Below are 16,137 nucleotides of genomic sequence, written 5' to 3'. Positions count from 1 at the left end.
GCTCATTTTTTGTGTGTTTTTAGTAGAGACAGGATTTCACAACGTTGGGCAGGCTGGTCTCGAACTCCTGACCTCAAATGAGCCACCCGCCTCAGCCTCCCAAAGTGCTGGGATTTCAGGCGTGAACCACTGCACCTGGACTCATTTTCTATTTTAAATAGAAATTTAAAATGCTGCAATTTAGGTCTTGCTCTGTTGCCCAGGCCAGAGTGCAGTGGTACAATCACAGCTCACTGCAGTCTCAACCTCCTGGACTCAAGTGATCCTCCCCGCTCAGTTTCCCAAGTAACTGAGAATACAGGTGTGAGCCACCACACCTGGCTTTTTTTTTTTTTTTTTTTTTTTTTTTTTGTAGAAATGGGGTCTTGCTATGTTGCTCAGACTGGTCTCAAACTCCTGGCCTCAAGCAATCCTCCCACCTCGGCCTCCCAAAGTCCTGGTGTAAGCCACTGTGCCTGGCACAACTTTCCATTTTTCTTTCATTGTTAGAATGTATCTAATTGCGTGTATCCTCCCTGAGTTGAAATTTGGGGGATCTGGCCAGGCGCGGTGGCTCAAGCCTGTAATCCCAGCACTTTGGGAGGCCAAGACAGGTGGATCATGAAGTCAGGAGATCGAGACCATCCTGGCTAACACGGTGAAACCCCATCTCTACTAAAAAATACAAAAAACTATCCAGGCGAGTTGGCGGGCGCCTGTAGTCCCAGCTACTCGGGAGGCTGAGGCAGGAGAATGGTGTAAACCTGGGAGGCGGAGCTTGCAGTGAGCCGAGATCCGGCCACTGCACTCCAGCCTGGGCGACAGAGCGAGACTCCGTCTCAAAAAAAAAAAAGAAATTTGGGGGATCTAAGACCGTGTTCTTAGATCTCATCACTGTATCTTCAGAGCCAACCACAGACCCTATCGCTAAAGAAACACTCAATATTGTTGATGTAGGGAGGAAGGGAGGAAGTGGTGAGGAGGGAAGGAATAGATTTACATAACTGTTCCGTATCTCCAAAAACCGATGCTTTTTTTTTTTTTTTTTTTTAAATCTCTCTCTCTTGTTCAGCTGCTGGCTCCAACCAGAAAAGGGATTTATATGGGGCTTCCTTGGACCTGTCTGCGCCATCTTCTCTGTAAGTGACATCATCTAAGCATCCTCGCTGCCCCGCTGAGGGTCATTAGAAAAGCAAGATAATAAAGATGGTGACAAGAGCAGGAACGCACCTTGGGTTGTCATGGGTTGGGTTAGGTTTCCTAAGACCACTCTTGAATCTTCAAATTCTAACACTGTTACTCAATATTTAAGAAAAAGACTTACATGTATAATTCATATTAGACAGGCTAAGATGAAGAGATAATGGGCTTCAGGCCTGATGTGGTGGCTCACGCCTGTAATCTCAACACTTTGGGAGACCAAGGCGGGCAGATCACTTGAGGTCAGGAGTTCAAGACCAGCCTGGCCAACATGGTGAAACCCTGTCTCTACTAAAAATAAAAAATTAGCCAGGCATGGTGGTGGGTGCCTGTACTTGGGAGGCCAAGGCAGGAGAATCACTCGAACCCGGGAGGCAGAGGTTGCAGTGAACTGAGATTGCACCGCCATACTCCAGCCTGGGCAACAGAGCAAGACCCTGTCTGACCAAAAAAAAAAAAAAAAAAGAGAGAGAGATAATGGGTTTCAAATTCTATTCAACGAATCTTCTGTGGTTTCCTGAAGGTGAATTTAGCTCTCCTTCTGGTGACTCTCTGGATTTTGAAAAACAGACTCTCCTCCCTCAATAATGAAGTGTCCACCCTCCAGAACACAAGGTAAGATGGAGAAGGCGGTGACAACAACACAGACATGTATGGTTCCCAAGAGCCAAGCCATGTGCCTCAACAGCCACTGAGGTCCCATCTCAGGGTCTTTTGAAGGCACCCAGAGTAAACAGATGCAGCCATCCTTCTATGGCAGCCGTCTCAGATTCAGTGGTATCCTGTTGACACCCCGAGCAAAATGTTTTGTCCATGTCTAATCTCAGTTAGTGAATCCCAGAGCAACCGGAAAAATCTTCATTGGCTGGTAAATGGTATACATACAAAATAAGATACAATTCGACCACAAAACAGAATGAAACCATGTCATTTGCAGCAACATGGATGAAACTGGAGGTCATTCTGTTAAGTGAAATAAGCCAGGCACAAAAAGACAAATAGCATAGGCTGTCACTTACATAGAGAGGCGCTAAAGAAGCTGATCTCATGGAGGCAGAAAGTAGAATGATAAGTTAGCTGGGCATGGTGGGGGGCGCCTGTAATCCCAGCTACTCAGGAGGCTGAGGCAGGAGAATCGCTTGAACCCAGGAGGCGGAGGTTGCAGTGAGCCGAGATCGCACCACTGCACTCCAGCCTGGGAGACAGAGCGAGACTCTGCCTCAAAAAATAAAAAGAAAAAGAAAGTAGAATGATAGATTCCAGAGGCTGGACAAGGTGTGTGAGTAGGCAAGGTGATGAAGAGGGGTTGGTTAATGGGTACAACATACAGTCAGATAGAAGGAGTAAGTTATAATGTTGGATGGCAGAGTAGGGTGACTCTAGTTCACAATATATTGTATATTTCAAAATAGGTAGAGGGGAAAATTTGAAGTGTTCCCAACACATACAAATGATAGACACTCAAAGTGACAGATATCCTGAATACCCTGACTTAATCATGACACACTCTATACATGTTAGCAAAACATCATGTATGTCCCCATAAAGATGTACAAACATTATGAATCAATAAACCAAAAGGTTAAAAACTTCTTTGGACTTTTGTAAGCAGTCCTGTAACAAAAGTGCAAAGAAGTTAGCACTTTTAAAATACAAAGAAGGCCGGGCACGGTGGCTCATGCCTGTAATCCCAGCACTTTGGGAAGCCAAGGGTTGGAGGGGACAGATCACAAGGTAGGGAGTTCGAGACTAGCTTGGCCAAAGAGACCAGCCTGACCAACATGGTGAAACCCCGTCTCTACTAAAAATACAAAAATTAGGGGGTTGTGGTGGCCTGCGCCTGTAATCCCAGCTACTTGGGAGGCTGAGGCAGGAGAATTGCTTGAACCTGAGAGGCAGAGGTTGCAGTGAGCCGAGACTGCACCATTGCACTCCAGCCTGGGTGACAGAGCGAGACTCCAACTCAAAAAAAAACAGTGCAAAGAATGTGTATGTTTTCATGTCTGTTCCCACAGCCCAGCCTGCACCTTCATACCGTATCCTCAGTTCAGGCTCCTCATCACTCCTCATGCAATCCTCCCTCTGGGAAAATCCTAATCAACATTAAATCCTCTACGGGGGCCGGGCATGGTGGCTCAAGCCTGTAATCCTAACACTTTGGGAGGCCGAGGTAGGCGGATCACTTGAGGTCACGAGTTCAAGACCAGCCTGGCCAACATGGTGAAACCTTGTCTCTACTAAAAATACAAAAATTAGCCAGGCGTGGTGGTGGGCGTCTATAATTCCAGCTACTCAGGAGGCTGAGGTGGGAGAATCACTTACACCCGGGAGGCGGAGGTCGCAGTGAGCCGAGATCGCGCCACTGCACTCCAGCCTGCGTGACAGAGCGAGATTCCGTCTCAAAATAAATAAATAAATAAATAAATAAAAATAAAAAAATTCCTCTGTAGGGCTTGAGCAGTTTGTTGTTCCAGGCACCCTTGTGCAAAATTAATGAGCTTTCTTCTAGGTTCCTGTCATTATCCTTTCCAAATTTCGTATGTCATGCTTTGGTTGTATTGGTGATTTGAAGAGACTGTGTAGTTCATGAACACAGAAATCTCTTTGCATGTTCAAAACTAACCTTTTTTTTTTTTTTTTTTGAGATGGAGTCTTGCTCTGTCACTCCCAGGCTGGAGTGCAGTGGCGCTATCTCGACTCACTGCAACCTCCGCCTCCCGGGTTCAAGCGATTCTACTGCCTCAGCCTCCTGAGTAGCTGGGATTACAGGTGCCCTCCACCACGCCTGGCTAATTTTTGTATTATTTTTTACCAAAGACCGGGTTTCACCATGTTGGTTGGGCTGGTCTCAAACTCCTGACCTCAGGTGATCCGCCTGCCTCGGCCTCCCAAAGTGCTGGGATTACAGATGTTGAGCCACCGCGCCCGGCCCCAGGTGGCATTTCTATTGTGGGCTATCATTGACAGTAAAGATCTAAACTGATCACAGCCCAGTCTGAGAAATCATCTACAGGGGAGGGCAGAGGACTCCATGGGCACAGATGAAATAGCCTTGATTCTGTTTCTTTCTTATTCAATGCAGGATGCTGGCATTTAAAGCGACAGCTCAGCTGTTCATCCTGGGCTGCACGTGGTGTCTGGGCATCTTGCAGGTGGGTCCGGCTGCCCGGGTCATGGCCTACCTCTTCACCATCATCAACAGCCTGCAGGGCGTCTTCATCTTCCTGGTGTACTGCCTCCTCAGCCAGCAGGTACCACTGCCCAGCTCCCACCCAGTACTCTTCCTGTCCTCACTGCTTTCCGTGAGCTGACCCAGGGCACGCTTTGCCTCTGCAGGTCCGGGAGCAATACAGGAAATGGTCCAAAGGGTTCAGGAAATTGAGAACTGAGTCTGAGATGCACACACTCTCCAGCAGTGCGAAGGCTGACACCCCCAAACCCAGCACGGTAAGATCACGCATTGCTCCAGAGCATTTCACTAACCGACCCACCTGAGGAGCATGTGCCTATCACACAAGGAAACCTGGGAATACAGCAGGCGATGCCCTAGAAAGGCTCACATCTGAGTATGCCTTGACTCATTAACCATTAGCAATGATCTCAGTTTACATGTTTTTTTTTTTTTTTTTTTTAATCAGCCAGGCCTGTTGGGATTACAGTCATAGCCTGTCATCCCAGCATTTGGGAGGCCTAGGCAAGAGGATCACTTGAGGCCAGGAGTTCAAGACGAGCCTGGGCAACATAGCAAGATCCCATCTCTACAAAAAATAAAAATAAAAATTAGCCAGACATGGTGGCATGCACCTGTAATCCCAGCTACTCCTCAGGAGGCTGAGGTGGGACAATCATTTGAGCCCCGTAGGTTGAGGCTGCAGTGAGCCATGATCATGCCACTGCACTCCAGCCCAGGCAACAGAGTGAGACCCTATCCCAAAACTTAAAAAAAAAAAAAAAATCCTTGGCTCTTACTCCTTAGGGAGCTGTGCTTATCTTGACTCTCACACACAAACACTCCTATTGGACACCTACTGTGTGCCATACATGGTTAACTAAATGAGCAGGAATTGATCTGAAGCAGTGATGCACATTCTACTCAGAAGCATTTACCCTATCCCTTTTCTCCACATACTGGTCTATCTCACAGTCACTTGGCACCACCACCCCATAAAGGCAAGCATGGGAGGAAACGCTGTACATATTTATGAATTAAACAGAAATAGGTGTTAACTGGGATTTAGGCTCTCTTAACAAGTCTGCCTCTACCAACTACCACTTAGTAGTGGGTAGTGGGCAGTGCCTCTACTCAGCACCCTCTACCCCCTGCAAAACTCAGAAAGAAAAGCAGTAATGGGGCCAGCGATGGTGGCTTATGCCTATAATCCCAGCACTTTAGGAGGCTGAGGCAGGACAGCTGCTTGAGGACAGGAGTTCCAGACCAGCCTGAGCAACCCAGTGAGACCTCATCCCTATAAAGCATTTAAAAATTAGCTGAGGGTGGTGGTGTGCACCTGTAGTCCCGCTCCTCAGGAAGCTGAGGTGAGAGGATCACTTGAGCCCAGGAGTTTGAGGCTGCACTGAGCTATGATTATGCCACTGCACTTCGGCCTGGATGACAAAGCAAGACCTCTTCTCTAAAAAACAATACTAATAATAGAAGTAAATACATGAAGTTTTAAAAACACACGGGGCAACCTGGGAATCAGTAGGTGATGCCCTAAGAGGGTTCACATTTGAGCAACTCCTTGACTCGTTAACCAATAGCAAATATCTCAGTTTAAACGCTTTTTCATAAATCAGCCAGGAACGGTGGCTCAAGCCTGTAATGCCAGCACTTTGGGAGGCCGAGGCGGGCAGATCATGAGGTCAGGAGATCGAGACCATCCTGACTAACAAAATGAAACTCCATCTCTACTAAAAATACAAAAAAAAAAAAAAATTAGCCGGGCATGGTGGCGGGCACCTGTAGTCTGAGCTACTCGGGAGGCTGAGGCAGGAGAATGGCGTGAACCCGGGAGGTGGAGCTGGCAGTGAGCCAAGATTGCACCACTGCACTCCAGCCTGGGAGACAGAGAGAGGCTCCATCTCAAAAAAAAAAAAAGCCAGATTTGTACAGTCTCTTCACCCAGTGAGATTTAGGCCTCTTGAGTCTTCCTTCCCATTTAAAGAGCCCATTCAGGGCCGAGCATGGTGGCTCATGCCTATAATCTCAGCACTTCAGGGGGCCAAGGTGAGCAAATCACTTGAGGTCAGGAGGTCGAGACCAGCCTGGCCAGCACGGCAAAACTCCATCTCTACTAAAAATACATAAATTAGCCAGGGGTGGTAGTGCATACCTGTAATCCCAGCTACTCAGGAGGCTAAGGCAGAAGAATTGCTTGAACCAGGGAGGTAGAGGTTGCGGTGAGCCAAGGTTGCCCCATGCCACTGTACTCTAGCCTGGGCAACACAGCAATACTCTGTCAAAAAAGAAAGAGAGAGAGAGAGAGAGCCTATTCAGCCTGGGCAACATAGCAAGACCCCATCTCTACAAAAAAGTTTTAAAAATTCACTGGGTATGGTGGCACATGCCTGTAGTCCCAGCTACTTGGGAGGCAGAGGCGAGAGGATGGCTTGAGCCCAGGAGATAGAGACCAACCTGGGCAGCATGGCAAAATCCCATCTCTACACAAAATATAAAAACTAGCTGGGCATGGTGGTCCATGCCTATAATCCCAGCTGCTTGGGAGGCTAAGGCAGGAGGATCACTTGAGCTCAGGAGTTCAAGGCCACAGTGAGCTATGATTGTGCCACTGCACTCCAGCCTGGGTGACAGAGCAAGATCCCTTGTCTAAAGTAAATAAATAAATAATAATAATTTTTTTTAAGTTTTGAAAAGAAGCCCACCATACTGCCAGGCACTCTTTCTGCATTTGCATTTCTCTCATTACCTTTTTCTTTTCTTTTCTTCTCTTTTTTTTTTTTTTTTTTTTTTTTGAGACGGAGTTTTGCTCTTGTTACCCAGGCTGGAGTGCAGTGGCGTTATCTTGGCTCACCGCAACCTCCGCCTCCCGGGTTCAAGCAATTCTCCTGCCTCCACCTCCCGAGTAGCTGAGATTACAGGCATGCGCCACCAAGCCTGGCTAATTTTGTATTTTTAGTAGAGATGTTGGTCAGGTTGGTCTCAAATTCCCGACCTCAAATGATCTGCCCACCTTGGCCTCCCAAAGTGCTGGGATTACAGGCGTGAGCCACCGCGCCTGGCCTCATTACCTTTTTCATCCAACCTGCACAATCCCTGTTTCCAACACAGGATCTTCTATTTCCTCTTCTGTTCTCACTAAATGCCCTCACCACCTATGTCTCTCTCTCTCTCTCTCTCTCACACACACACACACAAATCCAAGTCATCATGTGACACATTGTAAACTCCATGCTCTCAATCATACAACCAAACGTGAACATCCGCCTTCCACATTCCCATATTTTGACTGAATTTCTTTTGTCCTCTCCAAAGGTAAGACTTTCACCCACACTATAGATTCCATCATCAAGCCATGTCAGTCATCCCTCTTTCCTGCTTCTGTCATTAAATCTCCATCCTGTCTTTTTTTTTTTTCTTTTTGTTTTAGACAGAGCCTCACTTGCTCTGTCACTCAGGCTGGAGTACAGTGGCACCATCTGGGCTCACTGCAAACTCTGTCTCCTGGGTTCAAGCAATTCTCTTGCCTCAGCCTCCCGAGTAGCTAGGATTACAGGTGCCCGCCACCACGGCCGGCTAATTTTTGTATTTTTAGTAGAGACAGGGTTTCACCATGTTGGCCAGGCTGGTCTTGGACTCCTGGCCTCAAGCCATCTGCCCGCCTTGGCCTCCCAAAGTGCTGGGATTACAGACGTGAGCCACTGCGTCCCGCCCATCCCTGTCTTTGACTCTCCTACATCCTTCATACTTATAAAGACCTCAGTGATTACGTTGGGTTCACCAAGACAATCCAGGGCAATTTTCCTGTCTCAAGATCCTTTTCATAACCATATCTGCAAAGTCTCCTTCTCCATGTCAAGTAGCAATTACAGGTTCTGGGGATTAGGGATGTGAACCTCTTTGGAGGGTCATTATTCTGTCTATCATACCCATATAGTTTGGGTTTACCTATTGCAGAATCATCAAAATCTGCCTCATATTGTAGATATTTGCATAAATATTTATCACCCTTCCACCCCACACAGCCACTGGAAATAATATACACATTGAAGGAAGGAAACATGTCCTTTTGTGTAGGGAATTAGAGTTAGGCCATCAGATAGCCAAAAAAAGGCTTCTGAAATTTAGGTGTGTGATCAGATATTCCTGCCAACTACAGACAAAGGACCAAGAAAACCCGTTGCGTTACTTAATGTCATTTTATCTTCTACTGTTTCCTAAAACTTGGTATCTCTGGTGTTTGAAAATGTATGTGTCTTGGCCGGGCATGCTGGCTCACACCTGTAATCCCAACACTTTGGGAGGCCAAGGCGGGCAGATCACTTGAGGTCAGGAGTTTGAGACCAGCCTGGCCAACATGGCAAGACCGCACATCTACTAAAAATACAAAAACTAGTCAGGCATGGTGATGGGTGCCTGTAATTCCAGCTACTTGGGAGGCTGAGGCACAAGAATTGCTTGAACGCAGGAGGCAGAGGTTGCCGTAAAGCCGAGATTGAGCCACTGCACTCCAGCCTGGGTGACAGAGTGAGACTCAGTCTCAAAATAAAAAAAAGAAAAAGAAAAGAAAATGTGTGTGTCTTGCTTTTATTCTGCAGTCCCTGCCACGGCTTTCTGCAGTCTTGTTTCATACAAACAGAATGTCTTGTGATCACTACTGAATAATTTCCTGAAGCACAATATTAACCTCTTGAGCACATATTAATTATCCATTAAATACTAACTATATAAGCGAGTGAAGCTGCCCATCTCGAACCCTAGAAATTACACTAAGTTTCCTATGAACCTGGGAATAGCTAACTCATACTGGAGATGGAAAAGGTATGGAAAAAAGGAATTCAGGCCTGGTGCATTGGCTCACGCTTGTAATCCCAGCACTTTGGGAGGCCAAGGCGGGAAGATCACTTTAGCTCAGGAGTTCCAGACCATCGTGGGAAAGTAACATGGCAAAATTCCATCTCTACAAAAAATACAAAAATTAGCCAGGCATGGTGGTGCGTGCCTGTAGTCCCAGCTACCAGGAGGCTGAAATTGAAGGATCGCTTGAGCCCAGGAGGTTGAGTCTCCAGTGAGCTACGATCCCACCACTGTGCTCCAGCCTGGGCAACAGAGCAAGACCCCTGTCTCAGAAAAAAAAAAAAAAGGAACTCAGTCCTTCTTCCTTTAAATCTGATGTGATTAACAATAGATAACACTTCTAACATTTCATTAATTTCCCACCTGCCTTCTTTTATAACTCCACATTTAAAGCAACATTACACAAACACTGGACCTCAGAGGTCAAGACATACATTTGGAAACAGGTAGATCTTTTTAAATGTTTTTTAATTGATCCATAATAGACGTACATAGTTTCTAGGCACATGTGATAATTTGCTACACTCATATAAGCAAATCAGGGTAACTGGGATATCTATCACCTTAAATATTTATCTTTTCTTCATACCAATAACATTCAAATTATTCTCTTCCAGCTATTTTGAAATGTATGGTAGATTAATGTTAACTATAATCACCCTACTTCAGGTACATCTTTTTTTTTTTTTTTTGAGAGAGAGTTTCACTCTGTCGCCCAGGCTTGAGTGCAGTGGTGCCATCTCGGCTCACTGCAACCCCCGCCTCCCAGGTTCAAGCGATTCTCCTGCCTCAGCGTCCCGAGTAGCTGGGACTACAGGCGCCTGCCACCAAGCCTGGCTAATTTATTATTATTATTATTATTATTATTATTATTATTATTATTGTATTTTAGTAGAGACAGGGTTTCACCATGTTGGCCAGACTGGTCTCGAATTCCTGACCTCAAGTGATCTGCCCACCTCGGCCTCCCAAAGTGCTGGGATCACAGGTGTGAACCACTGCACCTGGTGGAACACTGGCTGCTACAGGCGTGAGTCACTGCGCCTCGCCCAGATAGATATTTTACTGCAGCATGTTTACTTCCTCTTAACTTTGGTAACTTGGGGTTTAGGAGGCATACAAAGATGGGGCCTCTAAGAATGGGATGGAGCAAAATGAAAGCTGACATGGCCTCTTGATGTTGCCCTGACAAATATATATGGTAAGAAAACCTTATGATTAACGACTTCTTGGCCAGGCGTGGTGGCTCACGCCTAGAATTCCAGCATTTTGGGGAGGTTGAGATGGGAGGATCAGTTGAGCCCAGAAGTTCAACACCAACCTGGGCAATACAGTGAGTCCCCATCTCTACAAAAAATTAAAATTAAAAAATGAGCCGGGCATGGTGGCACATGCCTGTAGTTGCAGCTACTCAGGAGGCTGAGGCAGGAGGATCACTTGAACCTGGGAGGTTGAGGTTGCAGTGAGCAGAGATGGTGCCACTGCACTCCAGCCTGGGTGACAGAGCAAGGCCCTGTCTCTAAAAAGAAAAAAAAAAAAAAAAAGACTTCTTAAATTTCTTTTTTTAAATAAATTTTATTGCATATATTTGAGGTTTAACCCATGAAGTTATGGTATACATATAGATAATAAAATGGTTATCTACATGTGAAGCAAATTAACATATCTATCGTCTCACATAGTTACTTATTTTTGTGGCACAAGCAGCTATAATCTACTTATTTAACTAATTTCTTATTTTCTTTTTAAAATGGAAATTATAGGTTTTCTTTCTATAGTCTTATAGATATTTCTAAAAATATATATTTCAGGCTGGGCTGAAATATATTACAGTGGCTCACACCTGTAATCCCAGCACTTTGGGAGGCTGAGGCAGGCGGACCACCTGAGGTCAGGAGTTCGAGACCAGCCTGGCCAACAAGGTGAAACCCTGTCTCTACTAAAAATACAAAATTAGCCGGGCGTGGTGGCACATGCCTGTAATCCCGGGTACTTGGGAGGCTGAGGCAGGAGAATCACTTGAACCCAGGAAGTGGAGGTTGCAGTGAGTCAAGGCCACGCTATTGCACTCCAGCCCAGGCGACAAGAGTGAAACTGTCTCAACAACAAAATATATACATATATATATATTTCAGGTTAACTAGAAAAATCTTCTGAATAAGATCTTCCCTCTTTGCCCGTGGAAAATCTGAACAATATTTCAGCCATTTAGAGGGGAAAGAAAAGACTTTGTTCTGTGTGTTTCAAGAAATTCACCGTGTCAGCAATATGAAGGATGTCATGGAAGGCATGCTTGGCATTCAATTCCTGCAGAAACCAGAATTCTTCCATGCCCTACAATATGCCCCACAAACTCTCAGCATACAGATGGCCAGCAGTGGCCCATATCTTGGTCACTCTGAAGCACAATATTTATGAAGGTATAGAAGGTTCTCCCACAGCCTCTGCTTCCTACAAAGACTCTTCCAGATCTTAAAATGAAGCAGGAAAACGAGCCTAAGAGGATTTTCATAGCAACAACATCCGAAAGGGCTAGAATGTTCACACCACAATCTGGATTTCTTAATTTTTTTCGTTGTTGCTGTTCTCTAGTTCTACGGGTTTGATTATTTAGTCATGTGAAAAATACTGATTATTCACACATAGATCAAGAGAGACACGGCTTCTGCCTTCATGGAGCTTTTAGGGGAAAATGAAGTGGCTCTTGCAGCTAGAGTTGACTCAGAAGCTGAAATTCCCAGAAATCAAGTTTCTACTGCTAGGCAATTGAAGTATAAACTGTTTTATAAACACTGTCTTCTTTCATCTTCACACCAACATGCAGAAAAATTTCTAAAGTTTCTCAGATCAGGAATGTGCAACAAATTCCATTTCTAAGGAATGACCTGCAAAACTCCTAAATGTGCCAAGCAAATGCCCTTTCCCCTGTCTGTTATCTGCTTTCCTTGAATAGAGATTCTACATGACCATGAAACTTCGAAGATGGGTATGGCACAGTTCATGCCCTGTAATCCTAGCACTTTGGAAGGGTGAGGGAGGAGGATGGCTCGAGCCCAGGAGTTTGAGATCAGCATGGGCAACAGAGTGAGACCCATCTCTACCCCCCAAAAAACTTAAAAATTAGCCAAGCATGGTGGTGATATAGGAGTTAAGGAGAAGTCATTTAGGTAAATAGCAAGGGTAGGAAGTCCTCAGTAAGATTTTCTGTTTAATGAAAAGCAGTCCCCAAATCATTTTCTTTTCTAACAAAGAGCAGCCTGTAAAATCGAGCTGCAGACATAGATAAGCAAGCCGGAAGCTTGCACGGGTGGATGCCGGCGGCTGTGCCAATAGGAAAAAGCTACCTAGACTAGGCATGTCCAAAATGGCGGCTCCAAGTTCCCTTCTCTTTGCCAGCCATGTGTACAGTAAATAGCAGACAACATAGCATCAGCCAAGTGGAAAGCTCATTTGCATAATAAGATTAGGGTGGGGTGACCAGCTTATATAGGGGTAGGCCCTAGGTAAATCAGACACCGCCTTCTCAAGCCTGTCTACAAAATCTGGTGCACTATGACGAGGGTCCCATTCATTTGCCCCTCTCCCACACAAGAGAGAGAACTGTTCTCCTTTCTCTTCGTTTTTGCCTGTTAAACCTCTGCTCCTGGCCAGGCACAGTGGCTCATGCCTGTAATCTCAGCACTTTGGGACGCTGAGGTGGGTGGATCACCTGAGGTCAGGAGCTCAAGACCAGCTTGGTCAACATAGTGAAACCTTGTCTCTACTAAAAATACAAAAATTAGCCAAGTGTGGTGGCACACACCTGTAATCCCAGCTACTCGGGAGGCTGAGGCAGGAGAATTACTTGAACCCAGGAGGCAGAGGTTGCAGTGAGCCGAGATCATGCGACTACACTCCAGCCTGGGCAACAGGGCAAGACTCTGTCTAAAAGAGAAAAAAAAAAAAACCCTCCACTCCTAAACTCATTCCTTGTGTGTGTCCATGTCCTTAATTTTCTTGACATGAGACAACAAACCTTGGGTATTACCCCAGACAATGACGCCACTTCAGTGGCACACGTGGGCACAGCCAGATGTGGTCCCAGTCATGGGAGGATGAGGTGGGAGAGTCGCTTGAACCCAGGAGTTCGAGGTTACAGAGAGCTATGATCACACCACCACACTCAAGCCTGGGTAACAAAGTGAGACCCTGTCCCCAAAAAATTAAAATTTAGAAAAAGTTTTGAAGTTGCACAGATATAGGTTGATGAACTGAAAGTCTAAAAATAAATAGTAAAGTCATTAACATAATAAATGGAAATATATGTAATTCCAGGAACTATAACCTCCAGCTACAGAAACGCTTCTTAATCAAGAACCAAAAAGCAAAAGCAATAAAATAAAAATCTGAAATGTTTTACTTCAACAAATCTTAAAGCTTCTAAATAACAACATCATAAACAAAGTTTGATGTCAAATAATTAAAATATTTACATTACATTATTAACGTTAAGAGTATAAAATAGGCCAGGTGCGGTGGCTCATGCCTGCAATCCCAGCACTTTGGGAGGCCAAGGCAGGCGGATCACTTGAGTCCAGTAGTTCAAGACCAACCTGGGCAACATGGTGAAATCCTATCTGTACAGACAAAATACAAAAAATTAGCAGGGTGCAGTAGTATGTACCTGTAGTCTCAGCTACTTGGGATGCTGAGGCAGGAGAATCACTTGAACCTGGGAGGTGGAGGCTACAGTGAGCCGAGATCTCATCACTGCACTCCAGCCTGAGTGACAGAGTAGGACTCTGTCTCAGAAAAAAAGAGCAAAAAATTAACTCAGAAAGAACTCTTTCAAACCATTTATTTAAAAAAGTAAACAAGAAACTAGAAAAAAATATATACAAATGTATGAATAAAGAAACCACATGGGCCAGGCACAATGACTTGTGCCTGTAATCTCAACACTCTGAGAGGCTAAGTTGGCCAGATCGTTTGAGGCCAGAAGTTTGAGACAAGCCTGGGCAACATAGCAAGACCTTGTCTCTACCAAAAAAAAAAAAAAAACAAGAGTGGGCTGTGGTGGCATGTACCCATAGTCCCAGCTACTCAGGGGGCCGAGGCAGGAGGATCACTTGAGTGCAGGAGTTCAAGGCTGCGGTGAGCTATGATCGCACCACTGCACTCCAGCCTGGGTGACAGAGGAAGACCCTATCTCTTTAAAAAATAACTACAATAAATAAATTATAGGAAAGGAAAGACAAATGGCTAATAATTACATAGGATGTTTATCCTCACTAGTAATCAGGGAAAGTATTATAATAATAATACAAGAACAAAATTCTATCAAATTATCAAAAACTGAACAGTTGGACAATATTCAGGGCTGGTTTGGTTGTAGGAAATGGGCATCCCTGTACAGTGTTAGGATATTAACACAGCCACTTACCACAACAATTTGAAAGTGCAGTTGATTGTCTTTATTTGCAGTAATTGTAACTCTATAAAGTCACTGTGAACACTGAATTAGCAAATACTTAACCATTGCTCCTAGGGGAAATATGTATGTATATATAAAATCTCACATAGATTATAATGTTAAGTTCCAAAAGCAACTCAAGCTGGTAGATTCTAATTTTTTTTGAGGCAGGGTCTTGCTTTGTCACCCATGCTGGAGTACAGTGGTACAAACACTGCTCACTGCAGCCTCGACCTCCCAAGGCCCAAGCAATCCTCCTGCCTCAGCCCCCCACGTAGCTGAAACTACAGGTGCGTGCCACCACACCTAGCTAATTTTTGTATTTTTTGTAGAGACATGGGTCTCACTATGCTGCCCAGGCTCAGGTCCCAATCTCCTGAGCTCAGGCGCTCCACAGGCTTCAGCCCCCCCTAAGTGCTGGGATTACAGGCATGAGCCACTGCACCTGGCCTCTATTTGTTTTACAAAAGAGAAATTGAGATCCTGAGTGTTAAGTGACTTGACTGAGGCCATCCCACTAACATGAGCCAGGGTTAGGATTCAAACCCCATCCAACCGGTCCCAGAGCTGGAGCTTCTTGCACTGCCCTACACTACCTACCATCTCTATCCTCTGGGCACCTTTGTATAAGAACCAAAACAGTACAGAGCATTGCTTTGTCAACTCAGCTGGGAACATTTTCCAGTGCAACTCACATTTTTCACTGCTCTGTGCCTGTCTATATAAACTCAATGAGTATTGATTTAGGGTCTTTGGAGAACTTTGAATGCTACCCCCCAAGTAACCATTGTTGGCAACCTGGTATCTCTACTTTTAGCCATTTCTCCTTCTCTATAGATAGTGCAGAAGTGACCCACTTGGTACAAGCATCCTTGCCAAGCCTCCACTAGGTCAGTGTAAGAATTAAAGAAAGAGGAAAGAAACACAAAAGGTGGCTTGATGGTTAAGACAGGTTTATTTTAGAGAAAACACACCTGAGAAGGGCTGCTGGCTGAGTTAGGTTAGAGTCACACTTTTTTACAGACTAAGAGTTTTTAAGGATTTAGGGTGGGAGAGTTTATTAGAGGCTTGGACTGCTTCTGTGTTTTTTTGTTTGTTTGTTTGTTTTTTGTTTTTTTTGTTATTATATGGGAGGGAGAGCGGTGTGTTTGTTTTTATACATTTTTCTGCAGCTGCAGGGATACCCCCCAAGTCTGCTTTTAGCTTCCCTATTTTAGTGCACCTGGAGGGAAAGGAATGTGCTTATTAAAGTCCACTGTTTTACTGGGGCCCATTGTGTGAAGGTGAAGTTTGGCAGTTACCCAAGAGACTTTTCCCCCACCTTCCTCTGTGCCCGAGCTGTTTTAACTGTGTTTTACTGTCTGCTTTTTTTGGCTGCTTATAGTTTTTAAAAAAGCAATTTCCTTAAATCCAGAAGTCTGAAAAGGAAGCTGAAACTTAAAGTGGCAGTGTTTGTCCAAAATAACGGGGC

General features: G+C 45.0%; 1 protein-coding gene across 3 annotated transcripts in view; it reads left to right on the top strand.

Annotated features, from left to right (window-relative positions):
- Positions 1-12,992, top strand: part of ADGRE2 (adhesion G protein-coupled receptor E2) — a 42,306-nt gene extending 29,314 nt beyond the window's left edge. The window contains exons 16-20 of one of the 3 annotated variants that reach the window (XM_045379220.3): positions 1,052-1,118; positions 1,703-1,794; positions 4,262-4,430; positions 4,516-4,626; positions 11,350-12,992. In XM_045379220.3, coding sequence (XP_045235155.2) covers positions 1,052-1,118; positions 1,703-1,794; positions 4,262-4,430; positions 4,516-4,626; positions 11,350-11,358 — 448 coding nt within the window. In that variant the 3' untranslated portion in view covers positions 11,359-12,992. Of the gene's footprint in view, positions 1-1,051; positions 1,119-1,702; positions 1,795-4,261; positions 4,431-4,515; positions 4,627-4,817; positions 4,966-11,349 lie in introns of those variants that run through there. The other 2 variants (XM_065536321.2, XM_045379219.3) reach the window with 2 other exon arrangements.
- Positions 12,993-16,137: the final 3,145 nt, after the last annotated feature.

The sequence above is a fragment of the Macaca fascicularis genome, chromosome 19 (genome assembly GCF_037993035.2).
Source record: "Macaca fascicularis isolate 582-1 chromosome 19, T2T-MFA8v1.1".
NCBI lineage: Eukaryota > Metazoa > Chordata > Mammalia > Primates > Cercopithecidae > Macaca > Macaca fascicularis.
The sequence above is the reverse complement of the archived record's forward strand: the minus strand, read 5'-3'. Positions and strand labels throughout refer to the sequence as shown.